Source organism: Vicia villosa, linkage group LG1 (genome assembly GCF_029867415.1).
Source record: "Vicia villosa cultivar HV-30 ecotype Madison, WI linkage group LG1, Vvil1.0, whole genome shotgun sequence".
Taxonomy (NCBI): Eukaryota; Viridiplantae; Streptophyta; class Magnoliopsida; order Fabales; family Fabaceae; genus Vicia; species Vicia villosa.
In genome coordinates this window covers 80,835,605-80,848,788 of record NC_081180.1, presented here as the reverse complement: position 1 = coordinate 80,848,788, position 13,184 = coordinate 80,835,605, and the positions used below count along the sequence as shown (strand labels likewise).

The following is a 13,184-nucleotide window of genomic DNA, read 5'->3' as shown; positions in this document are numbered from 1 at the left end:
ATCATTAAAAAAAAAGAGGCTTACAGTCCACACCAACTTTTATAGTATAATTTTATAAAACACATTGCATAGTGATATAGGTCTATAATGAGAAATAAACTCAAGTTTATCTATTTTAGGAATCATAACATTATGTTTAATATTGACCATAGAAGTAAGAGAATGATTAATCTAAACATGATTTGCATAGTAAAAAAGAGAGTTAGCCACATTTTCCCAACATTGTTGGAAGAAAAGGTAGGGGTAATCTCAGTGGGACATTGTGGACCCAATTTATCTTGAAGTAAAAAAAAGGACTGTTGCTATTTTATTTCGCAATTAATTAAATAAATAAAAATCAGTGAACACAGTGCTCACACCACCAAAACCAACAAAGAAACCCAAAATGAACTACCAAGCGGTTGCGTTAGCCATAGTGGCGGCAATTTTCACATCAACCGTAATCGGCGATGATGACCTCATCCCTCCTCGCCGCGAACTTTACGACAACGGCAGAATCTTCGATATCACTCACAGGTATCACCCGGACATGCCGGAGTTCGAATCTAAAAACGGCATCGGTCAATTCCTGTGGCTTCCAAAGAGCATGAAGAACGGTTCCATCGCTAACCAATCGGAGATGAAACTTCCCGCTCATACCGGTACTCATGTTGACGCTCCTGGCCATGTTTATGATCACTACTTCGATGCTAGATTTGATGTTGATTCACTCGACTTGCACGTTCTCAATGGTTTCATCTTCTTTTCGGTTCTTGATTTTTTTTTTACTTGTTTTGTTTTATTGGTTAGGGTTTATTAAGCTTGTTTTGATTATGTGATGAATTTTTTCGCAGGTCCTGCTCTTTTAGTTGATGTTCCAAGGCATAGTAATATAACTGGTATGCATAATCTAACCTGTGATGATTTTTTCTTTTTGGTTTGATAAATAACTTAATTCAATGTGCTTATCATATAAAAATGCGGATGTAAAAGTTATTTTGTTAGTTATTTCTATAAGCTCTTCCTAAGTTTTTGTTTGGATTGACGGAATGAAATGAATTAGAATTAAAATTTATTGTTTGGATTAGTTAAAATTGGATGGAGCAGTATCGATTTCATTCAGTTCCATCACTTTTGCCACCAATGAAGCCGTGATACTCTAACTGTATCGTATCCAATTCGCTTTGATACACCGTTGATACGTATTGAAGAGTATCCGATTTTTTTAAAAAAAAAATAAAAAATTCCGATACGTCCCAATACAGCGCCGATACGTTGGGAACACTTCTCCGATACAAGGCTATTTAATCTCATGACTATTCATATTTCTAGAACATTTCTAGAACATAAATCAATCTTCCTCATCTTTAATTCTTCTTTTCTCAACTTTAATTAGCTCATCACATTCATTTTTCTATTACTAAATCAAACTTTTCCTTTAATTATTTTTCTCTCAACTTTAACTATCTTTTCTTTTTCTCATAATTTCTTTACCAATTACTATGAAATTTTGCAAACTCAATTGGTTTTTGTTAGAGAATGATTTAACTAATGTTTAATTTTTATATACGTATCTTAAACGTATAGTATCTTAAATTTCTCAATGACTGATGTATCTCTATATCGGATACGTATCGTATCCGATATCTGTATCGTGTCCGTGCTTCATTGGTTGCCACCATATTTTTTCCCTCCAATTTGGGCGGAAGGAAGAACTTCCTTTGTTCCGTCGTAAAATACCCAAACGATAGAATTGACTCTCCATTCCATTTCATCTCGCTCTCTTTCCATATTTTAAGATATCCAAATATAGGTTAAAAGTCTCACAAGTGGTTATACCAATTTGCCTATTTTAATCTAATTTTCTGTTAAAAAACTGCTAACTTCAGTGTTTCTTTTTACTTATAAATAAATGGGTTGTTATTCTATTTTGGAAAAGCTTAGGACTATATTTTCTACTTCTATTTGTTCATTGTTCTTAACAATTGTTTATCAAATGAGATATATTTTTCTTTTCCAGCTGAAGTTATGAAGTCATTAAAAATTCCCAGGGGTGTAAAGCGTGTCCTCTTCCGAACGTTAAATACTGACAGGTACTATGTAATAGTTCAAGTTAAATGTTTTGTACTATTGTAGGGAGTATCAGAATATTTTGTTAACACAAGACCTATTCAAACTGCACTACTGGTAGTTACAACAAATTTAATAAATTTGAAGTAAGCATCCATGAAATGCAATTAGCTTAATTTCCAAGTTAGTAAATATGTTTGTCTCAATTACTTTTGACTCTTCTGTTCATTTCAGTTCCTGTATGTCAAACTGAGTGTAGCCATATTGTCCATGAAACACTTAGTTATGATTTATGATTTTCTATTACTGCTGTTCAAATACATTGATAATCCACTTATATGTTCGATGAGATCTTAAAAATTTTTCATAATATTTTGACTTAACTCATTTGAAGTCATATCTGAAACTAAAGCTTGTTGAACTTTTAGGCAGCTTATGTTTCAGAAGGAATTTGATTCAAACTACGTGGGATTCACTGTGGATGGAGCAAAGTGGCTTGTGGAGAACACTGATATCAAACTTGTTGGTAGGTTTAAATTTATTTTATGGGTTTCAGCTACTTTTGTCATATGTGGCTAGGTCTAGAGCTGTGTGGTTAAAATGAAGTAGGACCTCAACGGTTTTATGTGACACAAAAGTACCGTTCAAGCTGAAAGGAAAATTTTACGTAAGGCCTACAATGTTGTACAGGACAAAATGTTGGGAGGTTAAGAACCATACAAGGATAAACTAAGTGTGGTAGAGATGGGTATGTTGTGTTTTATAAGTGGTAAGACTAGATGAGACAAGATTAGAAATGACAATATTAGTGTGTTGGGATAGTACCTGTAGTATAAAAGAAGGTAAAAAATAGGCTTAGGTGATTTGAGCATTAGAAAGAAGACCCGTGAATTCTGTTGTAAGGAGAGTAGATCGAATGGAGGGTAGTCAAACAATTAGAGATAGAAGAAGATCTAGAAAAACTATTAAGAAAGATCTTGAGCTTAATGAATTGAGTAGAAACATGATCTTTGATAGAGTATTATGGTGTAATTTGATCCATGACCATGTAGCGACTGCACTTAGTTGAATAAAACTTGGTTGTTGTTGTTGTTAAGATGTTTTTCTTGACTCTTACTATATAGATGTTTTATACATATCATGCCATATTTATTAGATGAAGATAATATTAGTCTTTACAGTCAATATCAGTTATGGCGGTGCATAAGTGCTAAGTTAAGTCCTGATGCGTTGCACTTGTGAGCAGGGGCTGTAGTGACTGTTATAGGGAAGCCCTTTTAAAAACCCACATATGGCCGCAACTTTTAGATGTTCCCTTTGGTTTTATTGTTGACTTTTTTGGTTATTTACTTTTTATATTGGTAATAATGAACTTCGATTCTTAATTATGTTTATATCTTTAATTTTGTGTATTCTGCTATTTTTGAGTCTTTATATATGGTATAAAGCTTTGGGAGTTGCCTGCCACGCTCGGAGATCCACCATTGACTACGTAGATATTATATTAAATTTTGCTCTTCAATGAATGAGTTGTGTAGCCATAATTTTGTTTTGTTGATGAAGATAGTTAGATAGGGCAGCATTTTTCAATTACTTGTGCAAACAACTAGTATCTGAACTGATTTGACTTCATCTTTATGGTACCTGTCTCTATTACATTATTTATTTGCAACTTGGAACATTGAATTGCTATTAGTTTGTACAATAAAACTGCAGAAGAGTTTATGTAAATCTTAAAAGGTGACTGAATGTTTCACCATTTCATTTTTTATTGGTATTCAATATAATAATGGCAAGTGAAGTAGTTTCATAAGATCACTCTGCACCTTGATCTCCCTCTCTACCTTTATGACCATCACTTTAATGTACTACTTTTTACATCTTCAATGTATGTTTAGCTATAGATATCACACCCCAAGTTGTTTCTCTTTCAAATTTTTACATTATTTTAGCTTAATTTTTTTGCCTGACATATATTATTGTGATGCCATGCAGGTATTGATTACTTATCTGTTGCTTCTTATGATTACTTGATTCCATCTCACCTTGTGTTTTTAAAAGACAGGGTAAGATAATAGTAGTCTTTTATTTCTGAACATTGATGTGTTGTCTTACTTTTAGTTAGCTGATTATACTCTACCCATATTGATTAAAAACAAATTGTATCGCGAGGCCTTTAGGGTTTACATATGTTACTTTCCCATAAACGTGAGAGTTTTCTTTGAAACTCTTGCATAGTAATTGTCGTTGTCTTTATCATTCATTCTGGTGGGTCCAATTGTCCATACACAACTGCGAGCTTTGGTTTTCATCCGTTGTGTGTTTGTTTTCAATAAACACATTTGGTGTTTTCACCTATAGAGTTAGTGTGTCTTTGGTTTCACAAAGGATAGCTAAAAGTGATTTTAGACACAAAATTGATTATGACTTATTTGGCTTGATGATGTTGATTGAAATTTATTGTCTCTAGAATTGATTCTAATTATGATTCACAGCTTTTGACTCCAAATTTGATTGTTACGCTCAAATTTATTGTTTATTTACTGCAGTCTTGACTCCATGTCAATCTGAATGTTTGGTTGATTTGGTGTTTGTTCTACTGATAAAATATTAAACTTGATAGTTTGGAAGATATTTTCTAATTAGTTGGTAGACAGGTAAAATTTCAAACTAGACTGCTAGTGATGTCTTTTGTTCCTTTGTATAAATATTGAATATGCTTAATTTGATGCTTGAATAAGTACCATAATCAACTTGACATGAACTAACTACTACAAATACTTCAGGAAATCATTCTTGTTGAAAGCCTGAAGCTTGATGATGTCCCAGCAGGATTATACTCAGTCCACTGCTTACCTCTTAGGTTGGCTGGTGCCGAGGGATCACCAATACGATGCATTCTAATCAAGTATTAGGGTATGTGTGATTTTGAGGTGCACAAACTTGGGTTTCCTGTTGCATTTTTTATTTTAAAATTTCTAGTCTAACAAGGGTATATGGTATGTATTCGACATTGTTCCTGCATTGAATTCTACCAAAAGAGTTTAATTCTTTTCACTGTAGCTAAAACACGATTTGAAATTGATGCAGGAAGCAGTGCTGTCTCAAATGCAATGGTAAGAGGGGATCATCAATGATGTATGTATGTTTAGAGCAAGAGGTAGAGAGATGCATCAATGTAGCTTTTTTTTAAATATATAGTTTGCCTGCTAGGTTGAACCAAATAAATTGTCGCAGTGGTGTCTTTATGGAGCTAGATAGTAACAATACTGCTCTTCATCTTTGGTGGCATATGTTTCCATTACACTTGTTAAAAACATCTAATATAGATCAACACTCATATATAGCCATGTTTGCATTTGTAGTTTCCTACTAAGTTTCGCAAATTCAGTTGGTACCTTGAATATCACAAGTTTCCGTTGTGAACTGCAATGCAAACAAACACCGTGTATGTTTGGTTTGGTGGCGAGATTGTAAAATTACAGGAAACCAAACTTATGCCCGTCATTTTGAAAAAAAGAGATATAAACCACTTTTATTATAAACCACTTTTATTTTGAAAAAAAGAGATATAAACCACTTTTCTACAGTATTATAAACCACTTTTATTACAGTAATTATTTAGAATGAAAAAAAGTAAAAGTATTGCACAACGTGTTTTGGTCTATGGCAGGTTAAGATGCCCAGTACTACTAATGGCAACAAAGGCTGCAGTACGTTGTCTTTGAATTCACATGAATTCAAACACTGCAAGGTGCCTGATTGCTTGAACAATTGTTGCTGTAATTGGTGCATGCATGCTATTTATTTTTGCTATGCGTTTGAATGCCTAAAGTTACTCTCTCATGCATGCATTGATTGATACTTGCACCTTATTGTTTTAAGATTCCACTATCAATGCTTCCCATGTAAAGTTGAAATTAATCATAAATCAGTTCATGATCAGTGATGAACTGATGTCAGAGCTTTTACAGGAGGAGGCATAGTAATAATGATACAAAAGCTTTGACTAAACAACACAGACTATCAAGGAAATAAACACACACAACACAAACACCTACCTCTTGATATAGCTTCTTTATGTCATCTGCATGTATTGGAGTACTACTTAGAAAAGTGTAGTTTTTGATAGAATTTTGGTGACCAGTGGAATAGGCCCGAGGCTAAGCTGGCTCAGGTCAAGTATGACTTTTATTTTAAATAAAAAACATCTAGACTTTTTTTTTTTTTTTAATTTTATAAAAAGCCTATTTAGTTAAAAATGCTGAATTACAGACCATAAAAAAACTACTTAAAATTATCACATTAGTTTATTTAAATAAATACGAATAGTTTGAATTAAAATGTAAAACTAAATCTTAGTCATCTCGAAAAGTTAATGAAAGTGGTTTGAAAATATTTTAAAATTAAAACTATCACATTAGTTTATTTAAATAAATATGAATAGTTTGAATTAAAATATAAAACTAAATCTCAGTCATCTCGAAAAATTAATGAAAATAGTTTAAAAATATTTTATAACAATTTTAAGTTATCATAAGCAAATGATTTCATAAAATTTATGTTAACAAACAAACTTTTATTATTATTATTATTATTGAATTTTTAATATGTTAATCTATTCAATTATTTGTTGAATTGTTTATTTATATATGTATAAATAAAATAAGTTTTTTTTAAGTAGACTAACAAACTAATCCCACATTTAAAGTCACAACACACCCAAGTCTAAAAATAAACCAATGACAAATTGCATACAAACTTAGGCGGCTTTGGTTTTTTAGCAATTCAGACTTAGGTTTAATAAAATTTAGTTAGGTGTCAAACTTAAAAATAAATCAATGACAAGCTATAAATCAAACTTGGAATTTAATTATTTTAATGGACCAGATTTGACAAAGGTTATCTCGGCCTAACTTATTTTTACCCTAAATGTAACACCAGTGATTGTGGCAGTCCGAACATGCATAATTTGAAAGATTTAAGTAACATGTTTGTCATTTCTAAAATTTTAGTTTGTTTAATTATTTACTTTTTCCTTTGAAGATTCAACCTTAGATCAACCATCTAAAGTCATTTTTTTATAGGTGTCCAGAGGATATCATTACATGTTATAATTTGTTATTGATGTTGTGGTTGACTTATAACCCATCATTGATTCTTGATCATAGAAATGTAGCGTAATTGGAGTACGACATTGAATCCTAGTTGTAACCAAAATTGCAAAACTAACATCAAAGAGCCAATCATCAATCCTACTTAATGTTTACAAATCACATTGAATTCATTTAATTCAAAGGAATTTCTTTGTACACCCATTTGAGTGGAAAATACTCCTGAAAACTCTAAAATACACTTCGAAATGCATATTTGAAGATACCCTTATCTCATTTTTAAATATTTCGGATATGCATATCCGAAAATACCATGAACCAGTTTTAGATATGCATATCTGAAATATGCTCCGAATCCTTTATTTTTTTTAAAAACGACATTACATTGTTATATTGGGAGCATCGACATAATTAAAATTAATAAATACCTCATATTTTCTGACAAACTGTAACAGGTTGTAAAAAATACGTAGACTAGAATAAAACATCAATATCATAATATAAAAATAGTTGTTCGGACAAGACAAAATGTTAAAATATTACAACACGTAAAAAAATCATTAAAACATAAATAGGCAACTACTACTGAGTATATGCCTAATGGGACCTCCCTGCGACCTCCTCTGCCTCCTATACGCCGCTGCACCAGACACCTCACTGACCATCCTCTACAATATGGCAACCGCCTTTGAACCGCCCTGCTCAATGATCCCTCTCTCCAATGTCTCTTGTCCAATCAAATGTATTCGTTGGCATATCGGCAGGAGATCAGTGACATGGTCATCCTCAACCTGCTGGTTCTCCAAGAGCTCCTCATGTGCTGGTCTAGGTGGACGCTCAAGAGCATCGGGTGTCATGATAGGATGTGACACCTGATAAAACCATGTCACGTACCCATCTACATAGTGCCAGCTCTGCGTGACACACATACACCGATACTCCTCTGAGACTAAATGATGCGCCCAATCTTCAAAGATAGCAGTGAGCTCTCGGCGGGTAACAATGTCGGGAGCATCCTCAAATGGAGATCTCGGTATAATTTGCACATGTCCAAATGGTCTCATGCACCTCTCCGACATATATCTAACCAAGGTGTTGGCTCTACATGCCAACCGTCCGAAATATAATGCAATACAATCGAATGAGACAACATCACCGTAATCACTGAAGGACGTCCACTGGTTGTCATCGTGAGCAATACGATCGAGGTATACACGACATGGCCTCACTTTCTGATTTCCCTATGGAGGACATATCGTGCAACCCTAGGCATGGTGTCTGTGTACAACGAATTAGGATCATAGCCGAGGATGCGGTGGGAGTAAGTGATGATCCAAATTTGAAACACAAATACGATAATATGTTAGTACACGTTAATAAATAACATATTAAATGTATATAATTAAAAATAAATGTATCATGAGTAGTGTGCAAGAGCCATTCAACTGTCTGGTCCTTCAGTTGCATGCTTCATTCAGATTCTGGTATAGGTATACCAGAATGGGAGCCCCCCAGTTCCACTCATGAACTGTAGTCAAATCAATAAAATATCTGAGGTATGTCATGTCCACGTAGGTTACACTTTTGTCCACAAAGAGGGACGTGCCAACCAGAAACATGAGCCAACACCACAAGGCGCAAGCTCGGTGGTACTCAACAAAAACACCACCACTCTCTGCCTCGGACTCCGCTGCCTGCCACCAAATGGTTTTCATGAAGCTCTTTTAGGCTGGAGAACAGGATATGAACCTCATTTGTTGCTCTGCACTCATAAACTGCCAAATATGGGTCCATACCTAGAGAATCCACCATCCACTCAATGGCCTCAATCCGGTGTATCCGTGAATGGTCCAATAATCTCCCTCGGATCGACAGGTGGAGCAAACAGGCCACGTCGTGGAGGGTGATCGTCAACTCCCCACAGGAAAGTGGAAAGACGACGTCTCCTTGTGCCACCTTTCGGTAAATGCCCCCTGCATGCCGTGGCTAATGGTACTATATTCGGGCACGCATAACCCGCCAAGTCCGGATCCAGCTACAACATCATTAAACCACTGAACCTGTGGTATAAACAGATCGAATATTTTCCGCGAATGGTTCAGGGATTTTATGGGCGCCCGTTCCTATCACAACAAAAAAAACAACAATGTTAGTTAAACCGTTTGAGTTCATTTCAACTATTTTTAATTAAAACGGTTAAATTAGAAAGTGCAATAAAAAACAACCTCGCTGTCCCAAATATGTCGAGCGGCATGGTCATGATTGTATATCAAGACGGACGTGTCTGAAGGCCCACCCGGGTAGCCACCATGTTGTGCGTCCTGAGCATTGTCTTGAGCATCACCGTCGTGCTCAGGGTGAACCTCGGGTACCTCCTCCGTCTCCCAACTAACCTCATGAGAGAAAGACGCCCGAGACAACCGACTCCTCGGTGTAGATGCCTCATCCATCTGGACTGGGACTGGAACTCGTCCCCGTCCCCGAGTCACTCCTTGTTGCGCGGCTCTCTCGCGCCGAGCTGAGGCTATATGTGTTTGCCTCCCCTGTCTAAGTCGATCGATCGGTGCCTGATTGTCAGTCATTTTCTTGAAATTAAGAATCAAGTCAAGTATATGAATCAAACATTTCATCAATCAAGCATGGTGAGATTAAGAATCAAGTCCTAAGAAGATCAATTATCATAGCACAAAGTTTCAAGAAAAGTATACAAACATGGAGAAAGTGAACATATAAAGTGAAAATTAAAAAAAAAAACAGTTAAGAGCCAATTTCGGGAGTGCATATCCGTAACTGGTCAGAGGTGTTTTCGGATATGCACTTTCGAAACATTTTTGACAGTTTCCATTTCTTGCTCTAACTCATACAAAATCCATTTTTTAACATACAAACACTATCATTGAGCATCAATAACTTCAACCTATACCATTATTCTAATTTCTAACAGTCCTAATAACATTTTGAAGCTAGAGTGAAAAGTTGTAAAAACTTACAATTTTTTGAAGTTTTGAGTAGCACTTGAATGGAGCGCCTTGAATGGAGCTTGAATGGAAGTTGTGGATTATGAGTGCCTTGACAGGAACTTGGTAGCAATGGGTTTGTAGAAGAAATTTTGTGTTTTGAAGAGAATGTGAGTAGTGGTGGTGTCTGTTTGCGTTTTTGTGAACCCCAAAATACTTCGGATATGCATATCTGTAGATTTTTTTTTTTAAAAAAAGTTTATTTCAGATTAATAATATCTTCTGAATGACAAATTTCAATTAACAATGATAAAGTGCACCAATCTATTGGACATGTCTGTTTTTACCGCATTTTTTTAGAGTATGTCAAAGTTTTAGACTCGCACTCTATATTATGTATGTCCCACTCTGTCGGTTTTTTTTGCAGATTTTTATGGACGCAGATATTAACATAAATATTTGTAAATTATACTTTAAATGTACAGTGTCCACGGGTTCATCCGTCTCACATTTAATTTTTTTTTTAGCCTCGCACCATCAATTATATCTGTTCTATCCGGTTTTTTTTGTGTGTTAGCGACACAGGCATCTCCATTTGTCATCATTCATTTTAATTTTGTTAATGAGGTACACTTAGTATAATGTATAATTTCTTTGAGAGACAACATGCATCTTTTGGGGTCAAAGAGACAACATCCTAGATATTTGAACTTTTCAACTAGGAAAAGATCCTTTTGGCCCAATGTGGCTCTAGATCTGTACGCATAATGAGATCCAATTGACATTAAGGTCCATTTAATTAAGTATATTATCATAAAATCTAGACAAGATAATCATGAAGCACAATTTTGATCCTTTTATGTAAATAATTGTTTGATCCGACATTGAGGTCAATGACAATGAGTTAAAAAAAATGATTTGTTTTTTTATAGTTCAATCCAGCCTATTGTAAACTTTGGTTACAAGAATATATTACATGTAGGACTGCAACATTTGTTGTATATTTTACTATCATAGAATGAGAGTTCCCATATACAATACTCTATATTGTTTTGTTCCCTTGAAAAAAATCTAGCAGCTTCTTTAAACTTTTCTCTATACTCTTTTCTTCCATCCTTCTCATCCATGGAGGAAGGGGTAGTTTTTGAGTCATTGTGGTCAAGAATCAATCATATATATCATATGTATTTTTTTAAATTTAAATAATTGATTTACACATGTACTCATACCAAATAAAAATGTAAGAATGATAGTCATATGATTCACTTAAATTTTATTTTAACCTTAATCACACTTGATATATTCATTTGGAAAGATGGAATTTCAAATTGTTTGGTGAAATAGCCAATTTGTTGGTTGAAAATGTGATAGGAAGAAGATGAAAAAGAAAGTTTGAAGCTCTTTTACTCACAATATGATAATCAATATCAATGTGACAATTAATATTAATGTGTTTAGTGGTTTATAAAATGTAAGATTGAGATAAATATAACGAGCATATTGACTATAACAAATAGTAAAAGGTTTGAGGAAAGTGCAAAGGTGAAATAATATTATTTATACAATTAATCCAAATTATTATGTTTGTCATATAATATCAGTATTTTAAAAAGTAAAAGTGTGATTTTAGCAAGTTACACACCTCTCATTAATTAACAATATCAAATTATTACCGTCACTATTAGTGTAGATTCTATTAGCTATTACTTAAGAATTAACTTAATTAATTTATAACTATTTCTAACAATAACTAGTATAAGACCCGTGCGTCCGCACGGGTAAATTCATTCCTATTTTAGATCAACAAATATTTAAAAATAAATATGTATAAAATTATCAACATGATAAATTCAATGTCTAATAACTATAAATATTTATAAATATTTTGTTGATTAAAATAAAAAAGTATTGTAGTGATAATGACACGTGAAAATAATAAGTTTTAGTATTAAATTCACATGAGTCGGGGCAAATTAAAATAGTGAAATTTTCAGTTAGAATTAATCATTTTAATTTTAAAAAATTACAAATGTAACTTGGAAATAATAATTTTAATCCAAACATAATATCCAAACCTTTGTTTAGAAAAAAGAAATAAAGAAAAAATTAGGACGCAAGAACTAATGTGCATGATGTTTGCATTACTTAACATAAAATACACTCAAATTATGCCGAGAGTAGTTTGTAATACCCTACCAGCGGTCCAGCACTGCAGACAACCCTTGAAAGAGGGTAAATTGACATCGCAGACCAATGACATGTTGTGTCTTGTACCTTAGTGTTAGTACAAATAGATTATAAATTAATTTAAAAACATAAAGGATCAACTTTCAAATTTTTATGAACTTTCATTTTTCTCTTTGATATAAAATAATTCTCTACTTAAATTTTTGGAAATATTTTTATTGTAACACTTAACTATTAAGTCCATTTTTTATTTATTAAAATATAATGATATTTTTTGACCGTTCATTCCTTGTACCTGTATGTAATAGATCATAAATGTTTTAATCTAACTAATTAAAATTAATCTTTTCATAAGTAACTCTATGTAACATATCATAATAAAATGTGTTAATCTAAGTAACTAATATTAATTTTATTTTATATACCCATTAAGAATAGCTAGTGAGTTAGTGTTTGACACAATAGAATATTGTGTTGGACTTTGAAGGGGTATAGGCACGCACCTCTGGTATGCAGAGAAGAGTAACAACAAATATGTACCTAGTATGCAGAAACACAAGTTTTTCTTATCAAATTTATTTTCACATAGAGTATAATGCTATCGAACTCTAAATAGACAATACATACATCTCATTAACTTCTATGAAATCAATGTTATTTTCTTCTATGTCATTCGCACTATGCATCAATAATTTATTGGTCTAGCACACTTAAATTGGCTACACATCAGAATCAAGAATACTTTAACTTCTCTTTCTACATAGAAGTAACTTCAATTTTTGCATGGAAGTACAAGTAGTCCTTCCAATCTCCAACTTACAATATATCAACAAATACATTTCCATGAACATGATAGTGAATGTAGCATCCAGATTTT

At 33.3% G+C, this 13,184-nt stretch overlaps 1 protein-coding gene across 1 annotated transcript; it reads left to right on the top strand.

The window, feature by feature from the left end:
• The first annotated feature begins 335 nt into the window (after positions 1 to 335).
• On the top strand, positions 336 to 5,395 carry LOC131643316 (cyclase-like protein 2). Its single transcript, XM_058913505.1, has 7 exons — positions 336 to 731; positions 834 to 878; positions 2,000 to 2,072; positions 2,478 to 2,575; positions 4,045 to 4,115; positions 4,836 to 4,965; positions 5,140 to 5,395. The coding sequence occupies exons 1-6, from the start codon at positions 386 to 388 to the stop codon at positions 4,962 to 4,964; spliced, it is 762 nt and encodes a 253-aa protein (XP_058769488.1). The 5' UTR covers positions 336 to 385; the 3' UTR covers position 4,965; positions 5,140 to 5,395.
• The last annotated feature ends 7,789 nt before the right edge of the window (positions 5,396 to 13,184 follow it).